General features: G+C 40.9%; 4 protein-coding genes across 7 annotated transcripts in view; 3 read left to right on the top strand and 1 right to left on the bottom strand.

Annotated features, from left to right (window-relative positions):
- The window catches only part of emid1 (EMI domain containing 1), a 55,429-nt gene extending 53,747 nt beyond the window's left edge, over nt 1-1,682 (top strand). For 2 of the 3 annotated variants that reach the window (XM_040019254.1, XM_040019253.1), the window contains 2 exons: nt 383-473; nt 1,180-1,682. In XM_040019254.1, the coding sequence (XP_039875188.1) occupies nt 383-473; nt 1,180-1,313 (225 nt within the window). In that variant the 3' untranslated portion in view covers nt 1,314-1,682. Of the gene's footprint in view, nt 1-128; nt 214-382; nt 474-1,179 lie in introns of all 3 variants that reach the window. The other variant, XM_040019255.1, reaches the window with a different exon arrangement.
- A 124-nt stretch (nt 1,683-1,806) lies between these two features.
- rhbdd3 (rhomboid domain containing 3) lies at nt 1,807-5,642 on the bottom strand. The gene is made up of 5 exons (XM_040019259.1): nt 4,633-5,642; nt 4,167-4,550; nt 3,807-3,933; nt 3,455-3,709; nt 1,807-2,877 (listed from the first exon to the last, which is right to left on the bottom strand). Exons 1-5 carry the CDS (start codon nt 4,793-4,795, stop codon nt 2,712-2,714), a joined length of 1,095 nt encoding a protein of 364 aa, XP_039875193.1. The 5' UTR covers nt 4,796-5,642; the 3' UTR covers nt 1,807-2,711.
- Nucleotides 5,643-5,775: 133 nt separating this feature from the next.
- On the top strand, nt 5,776-13,913 carry LOC120726028 (RNA-binding protein EWS-like). 2 transcript variants are annotated; one of them, XM_040019251.1, is made up of 15 exons: nt 5,776-5,806; nt 6,277-6,313; nt 6,615-6,666; nt 6,872-7,022; nt 7,157-7,352; nt 7,450-7,709; nt 7,828-7,984; nt 11,266-11,300; nt 11,878-11,907; nt 12,063-12,178; nt 12,275-12,404; nt 12,490-12,600; nt 12,793-12,919; nt 13,011-13,376; nt 13,518-13,913. In XM_040019251.1, exons 1-15 carry the CDS (start codon nt 5,791-5,793, stop codon nt 13,552-13,554), a joined length of 1,821 nt encoding a protein of 606 aa, XP_039875185.1. In that variant the 5' UTR covers nt 5,776-5,790; the 3' UTR covers nt 13,555-13,913. The 2 variants fall into 2 exon arrangements, with proteins under 2 accessions (XP_039875185.1, XP_039875184.1); XM_040019250.1 differs by having other exon boundaries at nt 11,263-11,300.
- Nucleotides 13,914-18,787: 4,874 nt separating this feature from the next.
- The window catches only part of gas2l1 (growth arrest-specific 2 like 1), a 29,202-nt gene continuing 23,100 nt past the window's right edge, over nt 18,788-24,889 (top strand). The window contains exon 1 of the mRNA XM_040019241.1: nt 18,788-19,979. Within this exon, the coding sequence (XP_039875175.1) occupies nt 19,278-19,979 (702 nt within the window). The 5' untranslated portion in view covers nt 18,788-19,277. The remainder of the gene's footprint in view (nt 19,980-24,889) is intronic.

The raw sequence follows: 24,889 nt of genomic DNA, 5'->3' as shown, positions 1-24,889 counted from the left end.
GCTGGGCAGATGTGTGGACTGTTTTAACCTTCTAACTGCTGGACTGTGTTGAGAAAAATGACTTGCACCTTGGCGAGCAGTTCTTTAGCTTGTGCTCCTTACCTTGACGGCTGTATCTATCTTCACAGGGGGACGGAATACATCAGATCAGAGAGGCGCTGAAGATCTTAGCCGAGAGGGTTTTAATCCTCGAGACTATGATCGGTATTCATGGTGAGTAGGAGGCCTGCGGCAGGGTCAGCTTTAGGCAGGGGTCAAAGGTGGGCGACTCAAACCCCCACTCTACCTACCGAGGGGTGGGAACAGTCACGAGCAGCCCCAGGACTCGGGCTCGTGTTTCCACACCCTCACACAGTCCCCCCCTGTCACTGCTCTCTGATAGGACATTAGCTTGCAGATGTTCCACAACTTGCAGGCAGACCTTGAGCTTCTGACTCGCAGGGTGACACTGCTGGAGGCTATCATCTGGCCAGGTAACGCTGAGACATCCTCACCCGCAGAACTGCTGGCCCCCACTTACCTTCTTTACGAGATCTAAAGTGTTAGAAGCTAAAAGCAAATTCTGATAATCAGTAACTGAACTACGAAATGTTGTTGTAGATGTGTTTTAAGAAATGCAATCCTTTAAATAAGCTGTTTTGGTACTATGACACATGTGAGCCTACAATCTTCTGCCAAGGTTTTACTTATAGATGTTTGTGGACTTTTCTCTTCTCACAACTTTAAGTTTGTTTCACTTGGTACACTTCTGAGCACCAATAATAATTAAATAATATAAATATTTACCTAATATTAAAGAATTATCAGCTTGTTTCATAGTGAAGTAGAAAGACTCAGAGGTCTACACCCTGACAATAAAATGATTGAAAATAAAAATGTGCCAAGCTGTCACTGGTTTTGGCTTTTCCAGTGTGATGAATTGGTGCTCTTCTTTTTTAAATTAGCTCATCTTTTGGACTCATTCTGGACCATTTGAAAGGTGCTGGAAAATTAAGATGGACATTTTTCCAACAAGCTTATAAGAAACACACGAAGCATATTAGTCAACAACATATTAGTCAGCTGCAGCTTGCCTAAAACAAGTTAAGAATCCACTTATAGGTTTGGATTAGGACTACAAAGTGCACACATACTGGTGGAGACGGAAGTGCCGTTCCAACTGCTGTCTTTCTTCAACAGAGCCTGATCTAGGGTCTGGGGATGGACCGTTTGGCACATCCTCCCCTAGTTTCTACAGAGATAAGCGATCAGGTTCAATTCCGCATCGACTTGCTTCTCCTCTGTCCTCCGACACCAAGGTTCGAGGAAAGTAGCCACCCCCTGGCTGACCCTGAGGATCACAGGCGGGGGGAGAGGCTTGACTTCCCCTCCTATAAGTCTCATCAACACTCAACAGAGTTAGACGTTAACTGACACCCTCTCTGGGCTGTACCATCTAATATAGGATGGGGGACACCTCAGGGAAACTCCACTGGTACTCGACAATGCCCTGCTCCATCGGGAACCTGAGAACTAGTTCGAACCCCATCCATCGCCATAACCAAACAATTTACCTTTACACAATACTTCCAGCTGCTCTTTCTGTTTTTCATTTGTTTGGCTACAGAACTCCAAGCCTCACAATTAGGATGATGAAAAAATCTGAATCTTCTGTGGTGCTCCTCGAGCTACAAACGGTCCTGGAGAATAAAGGTCATTTAGAGTAATCATGTGAAAGAGAAATCAGATGTGAGAAAAGTGACTGGATTTGAGTTTTTGTTGCTTTCACAATATAACTGCAACCTAAACAGAATTCATTATTTAAGCACATGGAGTCTGTACAGTTTGCGGGACACGACTACACAAACAAAACTCCTCCTATAGTATGTAATTTGTTATGCTTCTATCATATTGTTTAACTCAATGTTATGTAGTGCACTAAAAAGATTAAGTGATCCGTTCACTAACTGAGATAAGTGCTGATAACGGTGATTTGTACTGTTCTGGTCCCTCCCCTCCTCCTCTAAAGTATGTACTGATAAAGCGTTTCGACATTTAAACTTGGTAAACGTGCACAAACATTTGCATCTTGTTTAAGCCTCCACATATTTAGAAACAGCCATAAATGATGTTGCAATCTGGAAACATGTTGAAAGGAAAACAGACCTCACAGGATATTTCATGATCTTTAGCACACACACACACACACACACACACACATATATGGAGAAAATGGCAAAACTGTTACGTTAACTTGAATATACTTTTACCACTGTTGTGCTGGTAAACTGCTTATACTGTTATGATGAAAAGACTTTTTTTTCTGCATTTATTGTGAAACTATTTAAAATGAACTGTAGTTTATTTTGTATGCTGTTGTGTAACCATTTCATACTTTTAACTTTTTTCTTGCAAAATGTTTTACAGTGTTAATATAATCCTGTCTAGATGATCGGTGTAATAAAATAATGTCCACTGTTTTTTATTTTTTTATTTTATTTTTTTTCTCTTTTTTACATGACACCAGTATTCATTAAACACTTTGATAAATAAAATGACATCCACTCTTTCCACCATACATTTATCTTTGCATATACAGAAAATCTAAACGCTGCATCTACACTCACGGCTGTAATTGTTATCAATAAAATAGTTTTTCAATTAACCCATGGGGAACATACTGAAGCTCAGCAAAACCCAAGCATAACTTCGGTCCAGACTTGTGAGGCGAGTTAGGTGTTTGGTGGCAGCGGGCTCTTCCCCTTAGAGACCACCACAGCTTGTTCTCCGATGCTGTCTTCTATAAGCAAGGAGATGGCGCCATCTAGCTGTTTTGATGCTGCTAGAGCCACAACAGCTTTTTCTGTGGGGAAGCCCATCTTCTCCAGCTGCTGAAGACTGAGAGGAAACTTTGTGTAAGTATATATAAAGTACTGTGCAAAAGTCTTGAGCCACCACTCACGACGCTGCGCACCGTGCTAAGTTTTCAGCTAACAGCTTTTGGGAATCACCTCATTGGTGCAAAACTATTTTATATTTGTCAAACTGTGTTTTCTTAGGGAGTTTTCAAAGATTCAAGCAAAAAAATTTGAGCAAATGACAAATAATGTATTTTTGTGACAGGCTGCTAGTAACAAAGTGTCTAAACACAACCTTTTATATGTTCGAATGATTGATAGGTCGTGTTAAATGGTTTAAAAAAAAACCAAGAAAAAAGAAAAGGCATTCCTGGATTAAATAGAAAATACAGGGAAAAGCAGCCGATGTCAGAAGACCTTTAAACATTGCTCAAGACAACTTAAAAGAAAGTCTGGAAGCACACTGTAAAAAAAAAAAAGAGGGATGTCTCAAGACTTTTCCACAGTATTGTATGAGAAAATCGAGTAGTACTAGGTTTAAAAAAAAAACAAAAAAACATACATACACACACATCTGCATACTGACATAAAATTCAAGATATTAAGTTATTACTAACCGCAAAGAGGAAACCGATGATTTAGGAACCTCCACTTTTGCACCAGGATCATAGGGAGCATCTTGTAATGAGGCCAGTATCCCCGCTCTAAGCATCTGCTCCTCCAGCACCTCTGCCTCAGCAGTCACAGTAGACTCCTCCATTATCCAGGCAGGCAAAGGTTCAATCCATGAGCGGTGGTTTGAAGCAGAAGGTTGGTTCATTGGGACAGCAGCTGACTGATCTACGGGCATCGTCTGAGAAACTGGTTGAGATCTGTGACAACACACGAGGTTAAAATGTTCAGAATAAACACAGGTTAAGACCAATGAATGTTCATTGAGACTTGTGATGTGAACGAAATGAGTCACACCTGTGTGAGGTAGCGTAGCTAGGCAACCTTAACCTGGCTGTGGTGGAAACATACATCCAGTCAGGGATGAAATCCAAGACTCTGGACTCCTCCAGCTCCTGTAACATCCCGATAAAGGGCTGACGATCTGAGCGATACATTAAGTATTATATAGAAAGACTTATGAATATGGAAATGAACATCATCAAAGATTTGATCGCTTTAAACCTGGAGAAACAAATTGAGAGTTCAAGAAAAATAAGAGAAAAGTGAGCTAATAGTAAAAGTCCTAATAAGTCAAAAAACAAGTAAAATTGTTCCTCTGTAAATCACAATATAATGCTTTTAGTTTCAAACAATTGCAAAATTGGGGTAGGATACAGTTGTGCCCAATGCATATTGCACAGAAGTGAAGCAGAGCTGGTGTCCCGGGCAGCAGCAGCAGACCAATCAGCAGAAAAAGCCACGGGAGAAACCAGACAGGCAGACATCTCAGCACCCTCCTCTGCGTCACCTGTCGACACTGTGCTGTAAATAAAGCAAGCTGGACGGCAGAGAAGCCAAAGATCCGGCTCGCCTCACCCCCACCAATAAAGAGGAGCAGGGTGTAAAGAAAAGGTAGTGCGATGATTGTCAGGGTGGAGAGGACGAGTAAGGCGACTGTCCCCCAGCGGCGCTCCTGACAAGATCCAAGCAGCAGCACCAGAGCTACACTGACCAGCAGAGAGGGCAGCTCATCGTGGCTGAGAGCATACAGGAACACATCTGAGGAGGGGAAGAGGTCATGCATATGTTTTGATTTTTACCAATTCTTGTCTGTGAGATCTGAACTCAAAAAAAGGGTTACCTGTGAACCTCGGGAAGTCTCCTCCTGGACCAACACTGAGACTTGCCTGGATGCCCCCAGCATACATCAGTAGCATGAGTGTTACCAATAAAGAGGTCCCCAGGCAGAAGCCAGGACGACCTGATCCAAACCAGAACCGCACTGACGACATACAGTCCAGCATTATTCACGATCAGCTGTAGTTTCTCTACTCACTTTTTGGGGGTTTTGTTTTTTGCTATAGTGGCATAATATTGGTAAACAAACATATGCTGGTTTGCATAACACGAAAAATAGTTTGTGGCATTAAACTGAACCCATTATGGTCCTCACAGCATTAAGATAGCCCGTCAAAGATCCTTCAAACTGAGGTTAGTGCCTGCAGAAATTCCACCAAAAGACATGAAATATCTAACTAGTACGACAACCTCTAATTTCTTCTGATCGTATATAAAATAGCCATATCCCCAAAGCGTATGTGATGAAATATTTTAAGGAAAAAAAGAATAATCAAAGCATAACTATTAAAGTCCTACAATTATAAACAAATCTCCAGTGTGAAAATATTCAGAAAATGAAAGCAAACTTCCGCGTTACGTCTTTTTCTTCGCAGTAAAACAATAGCATAAAGATGCACTACCCCCACCTGCTGGACATACTGCTAGCAAGCCGTCAACCACCAGCAGGTTTTAGATTATTATTTGAATGAACTGTTTTCAAAGACATTTTTTAAGATCTGGCCAAGAGGGCAGAAGAGATGGAAACAAATATAAGAAAATTGTTCTATAAAGATTTTTTAAGTGGCCCACGAGAACTGGTCTAGTTACGATCTATTACCCAGAGTGGGTATAATCACGCTAAGTCATAAGGATACTTGAAAAACAGGTATTTATTTTACTTCTTGTATAACCCCTCCCTAAATCACGTTGACTTCCGAATATTTACAAATCAGCGTTTTTGTATGTTGTTTAAAATTTAAAAGCACAGACTATGCGGCTATTATTGTAAACGTACGTGTAGATTTGTGTATCTAATCTGATTTGTAAACCTGTAATGCTTTCGCTACAGCAGCCCCCAAACAGTATCGCGTTATGTCGCGAGATTTCGCGGTTGCCGCGAAGAGAAGTGCGTTTCTGCGGCAGCATTCTTCGTCCATTCGTCTCTTGTAGGCACACTAAAATGGCGTCTGCTTCGGGTGAGTAAAAAAAATTGCGACAATTGCTGACTTTTAAAGTAAATGTTGGTTTTCATTGAAACATTAATTTACATGAATGTATCCTAATTGTGAGTATGTTTGCATAGTTTGTCTTTTTAGCCACTTTTCTTCATTGAATAACATGAACTTAGTCGGCTCCGCGTCCGAGGCCTAGACAAGTTAGCTCGTCGAGTCTTTGCGGTATTTACTCCGGATATGTTTTTTCATTTGTGCACACTGCGTTTTTCCGCATATTACCAATTTAAAATGAATCCTGTTTAACGGGTGCGTCGATCTCTGAGTGGTTTCGTTGGCTGTGAAGTAGTGTATAGGTTTAGTGAATGGTCTAGTTGTCTCCGTTTTGAATGGCAACCTAAGAACGGGCCTGTAACGTGCGGCTCGCGCGCTAAGATCTGAGACTATTGTTTCTTGTTTTATTTTTTTAAACTAACCCTTTTTCCCATTTACAGATTACAGCTCCTACAACCAGACCGGGGCTCAACAGGGGTAAGGTTTTTCAGTTACCTTTATTAAAATGGCTTTGAGATTTTTAACCATCCAATATGACCTAATTCTTTCGAAGAAAGGAAACAAAGCGGAGATTAGGGTGGATGCAAATGTAAACCTATATATATTTTTAAAACCAATATGCAAACATGGATTACTTTTGGTCGTTTTGTAACCTTCTTTAGATCGTAGTAAACATCTTTTGGATAAAGACCATTTTAAACAGCGCACAGCATGATATTTTTTTCAGGCAGTACCCGGATTTCTGATGATCCTAAAATTTTGATGCATATGTTTACAGGTATGCTTCCTATGCTGCCCAGCCCTCACAGAATTATGGACAATCTGCTCAGGTACCATTATTGATTTAATTGTGCAGATTTGATCAAAGCATGCCTTGTGCTTAAAACATTTAATGATTGTGGGGGAAACTTGGGATGGTTATTTGTTTACTGCTGGCAGTCATATAGGTTGTTTGTGCTTTAAGCAAATGGAGCTTTTAAATAATGCTTAGTTGAGGTTTATTGTGCCTAATGGCTACTGTATTTGGTCTTTCAGCAAAGCTATGGCCAGCAGAATTATGGCTCATATACCCAACCTGCTGCAGCAGCTGCTGATAGCAGTTACAGTCAGACAACACCTGCAGCTGGAGGCTACCCCCAGCAGCAGCAACAGTATGGATCTGGATCATATGGCCAACCAGCATCAGGTCAGTTTTTGTTTTGTTTTAATTTATTTATTTTTAATTATTCTGTTGTTAAACAGTCAAATTACAATGTGAACAGGAATGAATATCAAATATCTTTTTTTTTCTCTTTGTGATATGTGATGTCTTTTGTATAGCTGGCTACCCTGCTGCCCAGTCTGCTACTCACAGCTATTCACAGTCAACCCAGGGTTACGGAGCCAGTGGTTATGACAGTACTCCTGCTGCTGCTGCTCCAGCTGCCTCCCAGTCTTATGGCTCTCAGCCAGGATACACGGCTCAGTCTGCCTACCCTGGTTATGGCCAACAGGCTGCTCCCACTGCCCCTCAGAGGTATGAACATCTCATCTGACAACAAAATAACACGTGAATTCCAGAAGAACATGCTTATCGGATTACTTACATTTTGTCTGTGCTTTGTCTCCATCAGTTACAATGCTAACAGCCAGCCGGCTACTTACAACCAGAGTAGCTACTCCCAGCCAGCAGCATATGGTCAGCAACAACCTGGTTACCAAGGCCAGCAGGCAGGCTACAGCCAGCAGCAGGGATACCAACAGCAGACCCAGCCACAGCAACAAGCTCCTCCTGCTTACCCTCCCCAGGCCGGTGGATCATATGGGCAGCCTCCAGCCAACCAGTACAACCAGCAAGGTGGACCACCCAGTTACAGTCAGTCCGGCCATTACAGTAAGCTTTGCTTTCCTCCTGCCTAAACAGCTGCTCTCTCAACTAAGCACATCTGTTCGATTCCACTGTGATCATTCTGTGATGACTGCATGTTTTGATATTGTTGTTCCTCTTGTAGACAGTTACAGGCAGGACGGGCAGGGTGGAGGTTCTGGTTATCCAGGCTCTGAGCCTACGAGGTACCCTGGAGTAGGGGACAGCAGGGGCCCTGGAAGGGACTTTGACCGTGGTGGAATGATGCATCGTGGGCGTGGAGGCATGGGGCGCGGCATGGGGTAAGTGTCTTTCTTAAGCACTTAATCTCACATTTATTCAGTCTTTGCAGGTGCCGTTGCCATTTGAGGCAGAGCTGAGACAAACTCTGCTGTAACGTCAGAATAATACAGGAAAACATAATGGCAGTCTTGTAAGGGGAATTTATTAGCATTTGATACTGATTCATCAGCAATCGGTGCTAATGAATTGCATGTATCTAGTATAATACATGCAGTGGCATATGTTGTATATTCCAGCAATAAGAATGAGTTTTGTCTCAACCCTGCCTCTCTCTTGGTCAAAGGTAAGAAGAGGAAAAAAAGTGCCGATTTTGATCAGAGACCTGTGCATAAAATTTAGGTTGGACAGTTTATATCCTAGACCACGATTTGATTACTGGGCAGTATCAACAGTATAGCATAGGAAAACGTAGTTTCAGATTTCAACGTTTGTCAGGGAACATGGTACAATCTGTAAGAATATCTACATAAAGACATACAGAATTCTAACCCTACTTTCTTTAGTTTCCCACCAGTTCAGTTTGTCAGCATGCTGAATTATTCTCTGTAGAGTGACTAACTGGAATAATACAGTTAGATGCTGGAGTCTAGTCCTGTAAGGTCATATATTACGACAGGTATTCTAAGAAATGTATAAATGGACGCTGGGCTCATGTAGCACATTAAGTTCCATTTCACATGCACGTTTGTGTTTTACTAGAGAGCAGTATTTGGGTCAGTACATTTTCTTGATAAGTTTTATTTATTATTCATTTTTTGGCAATTCATTGGTGGTTTTTCAGAGTCTCATAGGTTTCTAAAGGGCTACCGGTGACAATATGTATTTGTCCCCATTTCATTGGGTTGAGAAAATGCCAAAAAAGGCGGGAAATGGCACTTTAAATTAATCTAGATGTTTAAATGGTTGTTTAAAGAAACACCTCAAAAGTAAATGACATCAATTACAAGAAGACAGAGTAATTAACCATCTATTTTAAGAATTTTTGTCATTTGCCGCTCTGACATTACTCCCAAAAGTAGTTTCTCATTTGATGTCATCTCGTGGACCAAAATAAGTTTTTGTTTTTGTTTTAAAAAAAATAATCTCTTTCAAGGGTTACTTTGATGTTCAGATTTATTTATTTTTTTTTTTTACTAACCATTAAAGCAAAAAAACAAAACAAAGGACAGTAAGAACGGTAAGCCTATATTAATGGCAAAACACTCAGAGGGAAGTTTTAATAAATTTCAAAATCCTGGTTAATTTTCTGATACACGTGGTTATTTTCCAGCCATATACTGGCTGTTTTTTTTGGTGTTTTTGACAGCTGGAGGAAAGAAAAATGTAGGTATAGTGGTTTTTTGACGTTGAAGGCATGGGAAAACAGGGCTTATTGAAGGTATACACAGACCCATCTGTTCCAAAAAATATATAAAGATTTCTCATGGGGTGGTTAGTGTGGATGCATTCAGTCCAAAGTGGATTTTTGTTTTGTCATTAGTCAAATCTCAAAACAGCTTTTGGGTGCACTATACTTGTTTTAAGGGTCTTGTGAAAATGTATTTCTCATGATAAGGAAATTGGAACACATCCTGGACACTCTCTCTGGTACTTCCATTTAATAGACAAGAAAATTGTCTACAGATTGAGCATCGGAACAGGTTTTCTATTGTGCAGATGTGATTTTTTTTTTTTACCAAGTTAAAACGGTTACAGAGACACATTTCAGGTGTTTGAAGTTCATCAGAGGGTTGTACCGTCATGTTGTACTGCACATTTGGTTTGGTTTAGAACAGCTGTTTAAAGGTTTAAAAATACTATTTAAAATTCATACTTGCGTTATCAAGTTTTACATCAGCAGCCATTAACGTGAATATTGGTAACATGACAGGGGTTTTGTTTTTTTTTTGGTTTTGTTTTTTTTTTTTTGGTTTTTTTCCCCTTCTTTTGGGAAAGAATCCTGCCCAAAGCTTGAAGGAGCAGTTTTGTGGCAGAAATGCACGGGCATCATCGGGTGTTCATTTCAGGTGTCCATTTTAAGGTGTGTTTAGAATTTTTCATGGTTATTTTTCAGTGGCAAAAGTTTTTTTTTTTTTTTTTTTTTTGTTTTTTTTTTTTTTCCTCCTTCCTTTCCTTTTTAAGAAAGAGGGTTCTGCATGACATCTCTGGTTTTTGGTGGCGCAAATGCACACACACAGACACTGAAGTATTTCAGCAAATCTCATACAAGGCCACACTTTAAAAGTACAATATAAACAAAATAGTTCTCAGTTAGAAAGCATAAATAAAATTACATCATTGTATTTCAGATGCAGTGTAGCAGGTTTCTATCATTAAATTTGAAGATTAGCTTAGGTTTAGCTTTGCACAGGTATGTTTATATATTCTGGGGGGAGGTGGGGGGCACGTTATGTCATTCTGAAATGTTTTGAATTGTTTTTGTGGTTTGGAATACAACTGTTTGATCACTTTCTTTTGAGCACATTTTTAACATGCTTTGTCACATTTATACCGTACAGGTAACAGTGAGAGCCATTTAAAACCATCTTTTCTCTAAAAAGTATCTGTACTCAGTACAGAGCCGCCAGCTTAAGCAGCAGAAGGAGCTTTAACAAAGATTCAAGGTCTGCCATTTTTCAAGAACTGAGGATGGTGGTTTTTATGAGCATGATGGGTTCTTTAAGCGACCAAGTCTTTGTTTTTAATTTCCCTTGGTAAACTATGTTTAAGAAGAAGAAGAAAATGAAAAGTTTTGGTGTTTTGTTTGGAAACATGTATACTTGTATTTGTTTTTATTACCTGGTGAATGTAATCACCAGGCCTTCTTGTGAAATTTCAGATGCATTGTCTTATTTTACATGTGTAATATCTGCTTGTGCTGTAATTTTCCTTAGAAGTAATGTTAGTGCGGCCATAGTTTGTTTCTGGGTAAAACTGTATTCCGTCAATGCATCTGAAATCTTTTCTATCTGTGTACAAATGTTTGGGTTTTGTCACAATTTAAATACCAGTAAAAAAAAAAATGTTAGTTATTTTTTTTTTTTTTTTCATGTGTATCCTCTACTAAAAAATGTTTCTGAAGTTGTTTTTAGCTAACTAAGGAATGGCGCATAATTCCTAAACTAATACCCTCAGTTAGATTATGTATTTCTGATTATGGGGAATTTTATTATGTGAAAGTTGCTGTCCGGCTAGTTAGAATGTTTTGATTACTCCCTCAATCAAGCCACTTTGCTCGAGCCATGGAAGTGGCTGTAAAAGGGAAATCGCCTTCATATCTCCATTTATTCCCCCATAGCAGCGCTGGAGACAGAGGTGGCTTCAGTAAGCCTGGTGGTAAGTTAACGAGTATTACACTGGTTAGTCCTTTCAAAGACTTAAACTTTTTTGAGCAAATATGCCTCGAGTATTGATGTGACATACTTTGTGGTCGTCAAAATTTATTTATACAAACACATCTGAAAATATTGGAAATTTTTTTTTTCCCATTGCCTGAGACCATTTTCTCTGGGGTACTGTCTAGTTCAGTCACTGCTTATGGTTTGACACTTGAGTTTTCAAAAGGTTAATCACAAATTTCAACTCGAATGCGTTTTGTTACTGCTTTAAGAAATCTGAGCAGAATTCATGGGGTTTTTTGAGGATTTGCTACTGGTCTAAGAGGCTTTTCAAATGACACACAAATACTTGCCAAAGGGTCCAAGGTGTCCTATTTTCAATTCAATATATCACTTGTGGGAATTGTGTGTACCTTAAGGTGCTATTTTCAACTTTTCCCAATATGGCTGATGCGTCTATAAGGGAGTGTCTGGATTATGTTTTGTAGTACTCTTTAGGTGGAGTTTACTAAACAAGAGTTCTCAACACTGACTTGTCTCAATCTGTTTCTTTCCTCCTGGCTGATGGACCACAGGACCTATGGGCGACAACGAGCGTGAGATGGGTGAGTCACTAAACTCCTGTTAGGTTCCTTGAAATTGGTGTTTCATAAACTCTGTACAGCTTGTTTTTTTTGTTTTTTTTTTTGTTGTTTTTTTTTAAAAATAAGCAACTGTTTAAAAACAAAAACAAAAAATTTGTAAATGGGTTTCCTCGTAGGACGCCCAGAGGAGCAGGATGACTCAGAGAACAGCACAATTTATATCACAGGATTGACTGAGAAGGCTAACCTCGAGGAAATGGCTGAATTCTTCAAACACGTCGGTCCGATTAGGGTAAGAACACTTTATTCTAAATGTAGTTGCAAACACACCTAATTAACAATAAAGTAAATGTTTTTTTTCCTTCCCCTCTTCTTTCTACACATCAAGATTAACCGCAGACTTGGCCAGCCTGCGATTAACATATACACAGACAAGGACTCTGGAAAACCAAAGGGGGACGCCACTCTGTCCTATGAGGAGCCAATTTGTGCCAAAGCAGCTGTGGAGCATTTTGATGGTACATTTCATCGACATCAAATCTTTATTATTATTAGTAGTATTAATATTATTAGTAAACAATTTCTTCTTTCTTTAAATATTAGGAAAAGAGTTCCAAGGCAGAAGACTTAAGGTGTCCATGGCACGCCGAAAACCCATGATGGGTGGAATGAGAGGTGGTATGCCTATGCGAGATGGCATGATGGGACGTGGAGGTAAATTTTGGTAGTGATGGACTGTATTTTATGCTGTTATTGCTGTACTTGTGTAAATCTTAATTGATGGTAGTTTGAATTTAGATAAACTCACACAGGAGCCCTGTAGCGTGTTTTATGTGAACTGCATGCTAAAATAGCCTGAGTCCAGCTTCATGATTTAAAGGTGCTGTGATTTCCCTATAATATCAGGTATGATGGGCCGTGGCGGAGACCGTGGTGGTTTTGTCCCACGAGGTGGTCCACGTGGTATGGGCAGAGGTGGACCGACAGGAGGCAACATGCAGCAGAGAGCCGGTGACTGGGAGTGTCCTAATCCGTATGTATTTTTTTCATTGTGTACCATCTTGGTTTTTTGATACTTTGTTGGTTTGTCAGAACTTTTTAATTCATGTAATCTGTGCTTCCAGGGGTTGTGGCAATCAGAATTTTGCCTGGAGAATGGAGTGTAACCAGTGCAAAGCTCCCAAACCAGAAGGGTTGGGTGGTGGCCCTCCATTTCCCCATGGAGGTGACCGTGGCAGAGGTGGAATGGGAATGCGTGGTGGCAGAGGTATGGACCGTGGTGGTCCAGCAGGAGCCGGAGGGCCCGGTGGACCCGGCGGCCCTGGAGGATTCCGTGGAGGCTGGGGAGGTGACCGAGGTGGATTCAGAGGACGTGGTGGAATGGACAGGGGAGGGTTCCGTGGGGCCGGCCGTGGAGGACCACCGATGGACCGAATGGGTGGCAGAGGTGGAAGAGGAATGGGACCACCAGGGGGCAAGATGGATATGAGGTAGGGTTTAGGCTACCTGAAACGTGAACTTTAGTGCCAGTCTTATTACTCTAAGTAATTTTATGACTACCTTCTAATGCTGAATTTGGACATGGAACTGAAACTGAAGTGTTTGCTGTCCTTTCTTGGTTTTGTTTGCAGGGATCATCGTCAGGAGCGCAGAGACCGACCTTACTGAAGGAGAAGCTCTTGATCGTTTCTCTTGTGGAATTTGATTTTTAGAAGAATTTTCTTTTAATTTATGATTCCGTATTTTGATGGTTATAGAACTGCTCTCACGCAATTTGTGCAGTTACATTCATATCGTTTCCATATTTTTTTTTTCCTCGTCATTAGTTTACCCATGTTTATGCTAAATCTTGTATTGTGCATGTTTTGTTCTTCCTGTTATTGCTTTTTTCTTTTTTTTAAAGATGCAGATTAGGTTTGACTTTGTATTGTAAAATCCAGTATTTTTCATTCATTAACGAACTGTCCTTTCCCATAACTAACTATTGTATGTTGATAAATGTGGGAAATAAAATTTTACTTAATTAATGTTGAGTTTTTTTTTGCTTTTACTCAACTGTACAAATTTTAAGCACCTAAGTAATTTAAAATCATAAAGGGACCTCTGTACACATTCACACTACTTACATAAAATAACATCTCTGAACTGTACATACTCAGAATTGTTAAACCAAAGATTTTGGCACTTCAGTATTTCTTTGAGGCTCTTTCTGCTTAAGGTGTGTTTGGTATGTTCTTTGAGGAAACACGATGTTAATCTTACTCAAATATTTGATGGGGATTTATATATTTGATGAAGAAATTTATTCCAAAAAAACTGGAAGCAGTGTCGTTATTGTAAAAAAGGTATTTCCTAAGGAGCACAGATGAATGTTTTTGGTAATTGAGAGATGACATTAATGCAACTTGGTTACATTCGCATAACTTTGGAAGGCAAATTCTTCCCGTAATTATATTCACAAGTATTCAATTGAATCTTTCCCACTAAATTTTGGCGCATTGAGGCTGGTCAAGGTTTTTATGGAGTCCTTGTGCTATTGCATACTTTGTATTTCATCTGCAATGTTTTCTGAAGGGTTTTGCGCATCAGCACACACCAACCAGTTTGGGTGTCATTTGTGCCAGTTCAAAACAGGATACACAGCCTACAATTTTAATGGGTTCACCTTAAGTTGGACAACAGAAGATTTGGAGTGAGTATTAATGAGTATCCATTCTGCCTTGCATCAACAATTCAGTCTGGCAGGGGTGTAATGGTGTTAGGGATACTTTCTTGGCACACTTTGGGCCCTTTACTACCCATCAAGCATCATTTGAACACCACAGCCTGCCTGAGTCTTGTTGCTGGTCATGTCCATCTCTCCATAAACAGTGTACTCATGTTGCTGTGCCTGAAATGGCATCCAGTCACCAGAACTCAGTCCAGTAGAGCACCTTTAGGATGTGGTGGGACCGGAGATTCACATCACGAATGTGTTTCAGTGGGAACAGTGGTAACCCACTCCACCCTGCCTTCCTTTCAGCCTGTTTGCAGGCATTGGAGGGCTGGTGTCGTTCACTTTCCATCAGTGATGCTGGAAACACCTGGGCCCAGTGTGCCAGAGCTCTATAAAAGCCCTCAGAGCTTTCTGTGGCTCTCCTTCCTGAGGCATTCCTGAGCATTGCATACACAGGTTTTCCACCCTGGTACTCGTTAACACCATTGATTGTACTGACTACGTATTTGTGTGTATCTCATTTTTTGTTATGGGGAAGTTTTCATCACTCACTTTACAGTGAAATGCCTTGAACAAAAGGTGACCGAGTCAGGCTGTGAGCCCTCTGTAGGCCCATTATAGCGTTCTGTTTTGTTATTTTTCCATTAATGTAGACGATGTAGAGCAGCTGGTCTGAAAAGCCTTGCAGTTACTTTTCTTGCCAGCAGGTGGCGCAGGTTCGATTCAAACTTTGCGTGAATCAGTGCAGCTCAGAATCAGATGAGAAGTTTTACATCAGTGACAGAACTGCAGTAAAATACAGGAAGTCGTGTAAGTGTTTAAATTTTTAAAGGATGGATAATTCAAATGTACTCCTGGTCTTAATAACACTGTTACTTTAAATACTTGCTGCCATTCACGGCAATAAAATTGTAAACTCTCAGAACAAAATTCACAAAGAGCCAATGGTTAAACTATTTCTTTGCTCGTTTCTCTTTTGTCCTCAAACTTCAATGACACTCACTCTCATTACGCTGCTTGTTAAACTCAGAATCATAGCCCTGTGAGGCCTTCAGCCTAAATTAAGCAGCACTGCTAATCACAGATGTTGATCACTGGCACATTTAAAACAAAAAAGAAAAGAAAAACATCTGTGAAACATATGGCTGCTGAGTGTGTTGCTGTTTTCATTTTCATACACTGCTCATGTTACCACTGCAAACTCCTGCCTGCTGTGGTTTTAGTGTAGTTAGGATTTGATCCTCAGATCACCTCTAATACTTCTAGAACCTCTGAAGACAGAAATCATTGTGGATCTCGCAGCATGTTTAAGTCCTCATGAGTGCAGGACACAAAACCTACTTCAGCTCCTGTTGTTCTGGTTCTCATTCCAACCTTTGACCTTGTGGCCGAGTCGGGGGGGAAAAAACATTTTTTAACTACTTGATTATAAAGACCTGATATTCAGTCTCACAAGATTGTGCATCAGTAAGGATCTGGACTCGGAGTCGTGTTAAAGATAAGATACACTAATCAAGATGGTGTCTGTGTGTCTCTTTTAAACTCCGCCACTCTCAGTAGTGCCTTGGCAAAAGCAGCCACAGCTGACATCTTCAAGTCTTTCTCATTGGCTGCGGCTGGTTGTTCATGTAGATTAATTAAGTACTGAACTCTCTCTCGTTCTCTCTCTGCACTGACAGAAAAGCTGATTCATCCAGGCCCAGAAAATGATCTCATCAACCCCACCTTCTCCCTCTTTTTCTCTCGCTCTCCGTCTCTTTCTCCATCTCTCTTCCGCTCCCTCCCTTCCTTTCATTCTCGCTCTCTGTCTGTCTTTCTTAAACGGACACATCCCTCTTTTTAAATAAAAACAAGCCCTCCTTCTTGGCAGCTGGTTGCCTAAATTTAAAAAGACACACTCGAGGAGTGAAGAAGAGAGCTCAGTGTGAGTTAGTACACTGAGAAAGAGATGGTGTAGAAGAAGTAAAGGCCTGTTCAGACAGTTTTTAACTTATATGTACTTTATAGGTTAATAATTTAGGGTGTATGTAGTACTCAACAGTTTTCATGGCATTCACGACTCTTTGAGTTCTATCAGTTTTGCCATCCAGTTTCTGTTCATGTTTACCATAGTATTGTATTCCTCTTAGTTTATCCTGCCTCCCCTGTTTTCCCCGTGTCTTGTGACTCTTTGCCCAATTTGTTACTCATTTCCTGTTTTACTTACTAGTTACTAGTTAGTTCTCTCCTGTGTTTGATATTAAGGTTATGTTTTTGGTAGTGTTTATGTGTGCTATCATCATTCTGTGTGTAAACACAATAGCTCGAAACGGTGTGTGGAGCTATTTAAAACTCTGTATCTCGCTGCCGTTGTTTGTGTTGACAACAAATAGGTTATGTGGGTTACTTTGGACCTCTGACCTCTTTTTCAGGGTCCAAAAAGTTCAACATTTTATAAAATGTCTTTTATATTTAAAACTACGATTAAAAGTCTACTGCCTTTAATTGTACTGGCAACTTTTAGGGAGTTTTACTAGTACATGGGGAAGATAAATATCATATTATAGTTGGCATCCAAATGTGTCACATTTGACCTCTGACCCCACTTGAACATTCCGCATTTGCACACTGTGTGTGGTGTCCTGTTGTACTTTTTTCTTACGTTTCTGGTTTTTCCCATTTGTTCCTAGTTTTGTTTAGTATTTCAGTTTTGGTTTTACTTATGAACTTTAATCGGCCAGAATAAAAGGCTCACTTTTGGTCTGCCTTTGGGTTCACTGCAGTCATGACAGACCTGCATATCAGATATCAGATCATAATAAGAACATTCAACAGCATCAAGAAATATTAAACACTTAGTCTGAGCCTGTAGGATTTGTAACTTTTTCAAAATGTGCGCTTTAAATTTTGCCTTTAAAAAAACCATCTGCTTCTATAGTAAAAGATAAAAATCGAGCCTTTTGCACCAAAGTTTTATCCCAGTTCCAGCTCTTATGTTTAACTGGAAAGCCTTTAGTATTTAACAACAACCAAAACAATATGTGATGTGCATTACTATTCTGGGCTTAAATAGTTTGTGGTCACATGGGGATGATAAGAAGAGAACTCAAACACACTTTAGGCAGCTTTTTCCAGAGTTAATGCAACACTTAACCTAATTCAAAAGTGCCTCCTAAAAGTTCTCCACTGCCCTGCCCTGTAATCATCTACAGTAAAACCCCCACAGTGTTTCTTTCGTGCACAGAGTAAATCATGTGCTCTTTTATTGACTGCTTTGTATTTCACTCAGCTGCATGTTTGACTAGACTGATCACTCTTTTGTTATTCACCACTCTTCTCCTGTTTGACTACTTTGATTTGGGCTGTGCCTAAACAAACTGTAACCACACACTCATTGCAAAACTACAAAGCTTACAAAGCTGGCACAGGTTGACTACTTCAGGGTCATCATGAGTTGTAAGCATATATATCTTGACTGTGCAGTCAGAAGGGTCCAATATGAACGCTTTATTTGCCTTTTGGGTGATTTGAGAGAGACAAAGATTTCATTATTGAGAGATGATGATGATGGTATTTCTGAATATTTCCATTTTTGTCAGCGGTAAAAGTTTACCGCTGACAAAAGATACTGCATAGCCAAAGTACACTGGAAAATCTATTGTAAAGTTATCTAAGTATGATCATTAATATAAACAGTATTAAAAAATAAAGCACCAATTCATAAAGGGTGCACATAGCCCTTCACGATTTCTGCACTACTTATACTACTAATGCTTATGCTATGCCAAGCTTTTTAATGTAAAGTCCTATTTATTTATTTTTTACTGTTACAGCTTTTTCATTTTATTTTTTTTTTATCATGGATAATTAATAGTTCCAGTAATAATTGGTTTGTAAAAGAAAAACATATTTTTTTTCTGCCACTTCACTAATGAGACTTATATTTGCATTATTCTATCTTACTGGTTGGTTTAATTTGATTAAAAAACAAACAAACAAACATTTTATTATTATTCATATTGAAGTTATTCCATAAAGGCCGTGAAGCAGACGAGCAGAAGTCGAGAGTGGCGTGGAAATAAACCGACAGAGTAGCCTACTTAGACTACACCACTGATTTCCTTTACTGTTAAACACCACCGAGGGAAACAGGGGGTTAAGTTTTCCTCTCTTCCGTTTATCCCTCATAATGGGATGTGCCACCGAGTCGCTGTGCTGGTCTGAGCCACAGCAGGTCAACATATTCAGCGCAAGAGGCGGCGCATCATGGGCCGAGCCTGTTCGCAGTGAAATGAGTCGAGGACTGCGCGCTGCGGAGTGCGTTTCATTTCACTCTGCTCCGGCTGACCGCCTCGCACACTGATATGGCGACACGTGGATTTCTGTGGGCGCGAGGACCCACCGGCCACAGTGTGGATTGACTGGTGGTCTCGCGCGGGACTTGGCGATGCGTTCGTTAAAGGAAACAAATTCCGCAGATATCCGGAAAACGCATCCATGCGCCACGGCCGCTCCGCATCCCGATGTGCTCGTGACGATACAAAGCCTGGCTTCAAGGAGCTTTCATGGCACGTCGGCGTGGGTGCGTTCACGCGGTTGTTTTGCTCTTCTTTGCGCGTGAGGCTTCGGAGCGCAGCTGTGCAATGAGACTATCGGGAATTATCAAGTAGACTTAATTGATACATAATCCGACAATATGGCTGATCAGAGCAACATCCAATCCGCCGCATCCAAGAGTATCCGGCCCTTTAAATCCAGCGAGGAATACCTGTATGCCATGAAGGAGGATCTGGCTGAATGGCTTAACACCCTGTATGATCTGGATATCACTGCGGACACCTTTATGGAAGGGCTGGCGACGGGCTGTGTCCTCTGTCGGCACGCCAACAACGTGAACCGCGCCGCGCACGAGTTTCAGCTGGAGTATCCCGAAGCTGCACAGGCAATGAAGCTGCCATCTAAAGATGTCGTCTTCCACTTTCGCAATGTTGTCCCCGGCTCGTTTGTAGCGCGGGACAACGTGTCCAACTTCATCACCTGGTGCAGGCAGGAGCTCTGGATCAAAGACGTCCTCATGTTCGAGACCAACGACTTGGTGGAGAAATGCAACGAGAAGAATTTCGTTCTGTGTCTCCTTGAGGTGGCGCGACGTGGGTCCAAGTTCGGCATGCTGGCCCCCATGCTGATCCAGCTGGAGGAGGAGATCGAAGAGGAGATCCGGGACCAGGAGAGCCTGCGGATCGATGAAGGGGAGCCAGCTAAGCAGAGCTCGCCCAGCAGGTGTTTCAGCCGGAAGGAAAGCAGTAAGAGTGTGGAGGATGAAGAGGAGCCAGATCCAGAGCCCTTCATCTGGCAGCAGAAGAGAGTGTTATGTGACATGCGAAATCTGGATGAACTGGTGAGTTTAACAAATGAAAACCCAAAATGTGTCATAACTGCTTTATGAGGAAGGTTAAGTGCAGCCTAATGATCCCTCTGCTCAATTCCCACGCTGTTCAGTCTTAAGTGTGGAAGTGGATTTGCAGGAAAGCTTTATTCCTATTATAAATGTATAATAGAGGTTTTCCATCACGTGGCCTCGGTCTACAGCAAATATCAACCGGTCTGTTTTGACTGGTGCTAAAACAGCGTCTAACAGCTCACAGAAGACCCATTTTCTCCCACAGTAAAACACAAAAATGTGCCAAAAGTGAAATACTTGCTCTGAAAGTACCATGTCAGTGATATAAAGAACACAGGAGCCTGATAGATCACCTGTGGGGTGGGTGCCTGCAAACATCTGGGCTTGTTTTAAGACGTGCTGTTAAATTCCTTCAATTCTGGAGGGCCTGTGTGCCTTGCCCTCTCCTACAGGAAAGCGTTGAAAAGTCACAGGTCAAATCGGCTGCATTCTTCTGGAAATACCGGTCCTGCATCTCAAGAAATTCCCTGAGACTTAGTATTACTTCTTTCTTTCATTTAGCTTGACATCAACACAATATCACAAGCTTCCTGATTATGTGGCATTTCTGTATCTGCTCAATCAAGATGCCGGGAATGTCCCTCTGGGCAGTTTTGCTTCTGAAACACTCTCTCTTCTCTGCAGTCAAACCATTAACTCTTGTCATTCATTGTGCTGAACTGGTTGACCTTTGACAGAGCATGCTGCACATGAACATGTGATGGAGGCAAAGATCTTACCAGCGCAAAGCTAATGAGCACAGCCCAGCACAACGCACGCTTGTTAGGTTGTGAGTAGGGGGTAGCTGTTATATTGTCATGTTGATGTCTGTCTTTGACACCAAAAATGTGAGGGACACCAGAGAGGGAGGAGGGGAGACAGTCAGCAGCCACACTCATGCAGAGCCATTTTTAGTGTGTGACCTCCAAAGAACAAGAGAGCACGTGGAGGAAGATGTGCGCTGTCCTTATCCCTCACTCATATGACTGAGGGTTATACAAGCGGGCTACATTTTTGGGAGAGAATCATCACAGGAAAGTTACAGATGCTCATCCCCATTTTTCCGTTTTGCCGTGTTTTACACTGACAGCATCCCTCGGCTGTGATCGAGACACAGATTTGACTGTTTTTGACTGGTTTAGGGATGGAATTATCTGTTATCATCTGTGTGATGAATAAACTCTCCATCCTCTTAAAAAAATTGATCAGGGCACTTAGACCACAGGCTGCAACATTAAAATAGTACACTATCATCAAGCATGTTGTATATTGTCTGCTGAGTTGTATTTAGTAACACATCCTGTCTAATTACATCAGCTGTTGGTGGCAGACTATGTGTAATATATATTTCCACTGAATACCTCTTTATTTCCTGCACTCTGACACAGGGTGTTTACCAGGAAATAAAAATAAAACCCACATTATCATCTACATAGTTTGATCAATATCTGCTACCCAGTTCTAGCTGCAAGGCTCAAGACCTCTTCTCCCTCTATAAGCACAGTCACAAGTTTATCCACCAGGATACGTTTGTATTTACAAAAGATGAATCTAAATTCACATTGACTTAATTTTGTTTCTACATTACAAATAAATAAATACATAATTTATCAACCTCTCCACAAACCGCTTTCCTATGCATACCCAGTAGCATTATTGATAAAATATCATCAATTAATTATCAGCCTCTTATGTCATGAAAGATCCTGGTAATGTGAGCGTTCAGCTTCCATTTAGCTTCTATGTATTCTTATAGAAAATATTATTAATGTGAGGTAGTGGAAGGAGCTAATACCCACGCACAATCACTGATTAAAGTCAGGATATCATCTTTTCATGTTTACCCGTAATACTTTCAATTAAAAGCAGGAAATTGGAGCTGCGCTTTATATCTATGAAGAAATGTTTATTGTAAGGCAGCTTCACATGAGACTGGGATACAGGATATTTATTTATTGTTCAATTATGAAAGAATAGATCACACTTTCATATAAAGTCTCTGAGCTAAAAAACAGAGAAATACCCTGCCACAGTACCACACAGTGTTGGTGTGGATGACTCTCTGTGTCTGTGATGGAGCACGTCTCTCGCCCAGTATCAGTTGGGATAGGCTCAAATTATACGGTCCTGTGGGATAAGCAGTTAAGAAAAAGTATGCATGTATGGATGTTCTTCAACACATTGTTTAGTGGTTAGTCAATCAACTTAATCCTATTACTGAGACAAAGCAAGTGTGGTGGTAATAGGATTACATGTTGTTATTCTAATTAGTTAAAGTATACAGACAGGCCACGATAACTCAAACTACAGCTCCCTCTGTGGCTCTTCAGCAATCACAGAAGTGTCACAGAAGTTGTGATTTGTCCCTGACTACTTGGCTTATGCGAGAATAAAGTGACTCAGTAAACAAATGACTCGCAGTGCAGACAGTTGATGTGTCACATCAACTACATGCTCTATACAATAGGCATAAGCTGTTGACATTCCTGATTTCAACACACCCTCTCCAACAGAGTCTGCCACTAATCTGTCAATGTTAAGGTTCCGGCTGATGCTCCAGTGCTCCACTTTGATGTTGGGGAAGTAACTGACTAAGACTTCTGAGTGCAATAAATGTTCCTCTTCTCAGTCCTAAAGATGTTCAGACAGCAGCTGGCTCACACAGATGAGCTGAATATACCCACACGTACTGTTTATCCTTTGCATTAGGGGCTTTTCTGTCCTATCATCATCATACAGGGATTATGAAAAAGACATTGATTGGCTGAGGCAAAAAAACCACAAAACCCAAAACACACATTGTACCCTCACAGATATCATTTAGTCTCTTTTCCAGGTCTCTGTGCTTTTTTCTTATTTATTTTATTTAACGTTTTTTTAACCAGGCAGTCTCTTGAGATTAACATTTCCTTTTCAGGAGAGACCTGGTCAAGTAGGCACACCATCACAGCGTTACAACTTAAACATCGAAAATTACATAAAAGAAGACAAAACAAGTCAGAGTCAAAACAATACAAATTCAAGGTCCAGGTTCTGAGTAGCAGTTACACACTTCAGCTACAGAAGTCTTTATGAGAGCTCTGAATTCTTCCAGGGAGACGAAAGCATTCGGCTTTAATGCGCTCTGACCAGGATGCAAAATAGCCAAGTAGAGCACCACAAATCATAGCAGCTGTTTGAAGATGTTGAGGGTTTACACAGATATAAAAGGAAGCTGTACATAAAAATATAACAGTGAAGTTGTCTCTTTAAAACTAGCGAAGGCCAAGAAACCAGATTATAAAGTACACAGCGACAACAAATTTGATATGACACTTAAAAAAAGCTGCGAGTCTAGACGATTAAACGTAAGCAGCGTGCAGATGCCACCATAATCAACGACATTTAAGAATGTCACCTGTAGAAGTTTTTTTTGCCAACTGCTAAATTAAAATTGTCCAGATTTCAATAATAAAAACCCAATCTAACCTTCTACTTTTCACAAAGTGCCCAATATGCACTTTAAAGGAAAGTCTGTCATCCAACCAAATACCTAAATATTTATAGGATGACAGTCTTTCAGTAAAATCTCCTCCTAGGTGTTTTTCATACGCGAGTATTTGCATGTCTCAATAGTAAAATATGCTTGTTGTAGCTATACAAACTGCAATCTGTTGATTCCAAATCATTACAAATTATGGATGCTAACATGCATTGTTTACGCTACCTAAGCAGTTGCACATTGATTGAGCTTAGAAACAAAAGATTTTTTCCCTTCACTCCACATCTTTGCTTCTTTTTGCTTACTCATATAAACTGGTTCATTTCTTTTCACACCCCGGGATTCAACATTCAGTCTTCGTTCAGTTTTTACACTGAGCCCTCGCAACCCATCCCCCCACATCTGTCCCTACTGGAGATGATGAAGCAAAGAGTGGATCCGTATGTCTCATTGGGTGCATGGAAGGAGGAAATGAATAGCTACTGTTGGCAGTGAGGTAATCAAAGGCTGACATCTTGATCTTTGGATGGAAACATCAGCAGGGCAAAGGGGGAGGGTGATAAAAACATAACGTGTGTGTTATGACTACATGCATGGACACTGCTCCGTTAACCTTATGGTCTCATTCGTGCATTCCCGGTATACAAGGGGGGGGGGGCATGATAGAAAATGTGCCTAGAGTGGCTTCACTGTACACTCCGTTAAACCTGACTAGAATGGATGTGGCTCTGGGAGGGAGAGCTACAGTAGAGAGGGTGAAATGGAAAAGTAGGTCATGCTTTGCATCGGGTCACACTCAGATGCTTTGCTGAGAGAGCGAAACACCCTTCACTCTTTCTCCTTTCTTTGCTGAGTGGACTTTGCTTTTAAAGGGGTGCGCTGTTATCAGAGGTTATTTGGCACAGTAATACTTGTCGCCATCTCGTTTCTCATCGCTATTTTCCAGACAGCCCGGTGCACATGGAACAGCTGAGTCCTCAGTTTTGCATAATGCCCACTTTATGTCTTTATTGTTGTACTTGATGCTATCAGCTGATCGTTTGCATGTTTATCGCTTAACTGGGTGTCCGTCTGATCTGCCTCTTTCTGTCTGTATGAACAGTGATTCGCTGGTTATTTTCTGCACCCGCCTGCAGCCTCTACAAGCTGGTCTCAGGTGGGGATTAAACATAAATTCCCCTAACCTTGCCTGCCACAAGGAGAGCGTTGAGTGTTGTTGATCCTCATCGAGACAAACCAGCAAATCAGCCCAACCTTGGCCGGATAATTCATTTTCATGCACTGAATGATGATATTGCTCTTTGACTGGAGCAGCTGAATAATGGCGTTATTGCTCTTAGATCACATGATGCCCATCAGACTCTTATATTGCTTAAGCCTAAGTGGG

This window comes from Simochromis diagramma, unplaced genomic scaffold (assembly GCF_900408965.1).
Source record: "Simochromis diagramma unplaced genomic scaffold, fSimDia1.1 OVJJ01000822.1, whole genome shotgun sequence".
NCBI lineage: Eukaryota > Metazoa > Chordata > Actinopteri > Cichliformes > Cichlidae > Simochromis > Simochromis diagramma.
The sequence above is the reverse complement of the archived record's forward strand: the minus strand, read 5'-3'. Positions and strand labels throughout refer to the sequence as shown.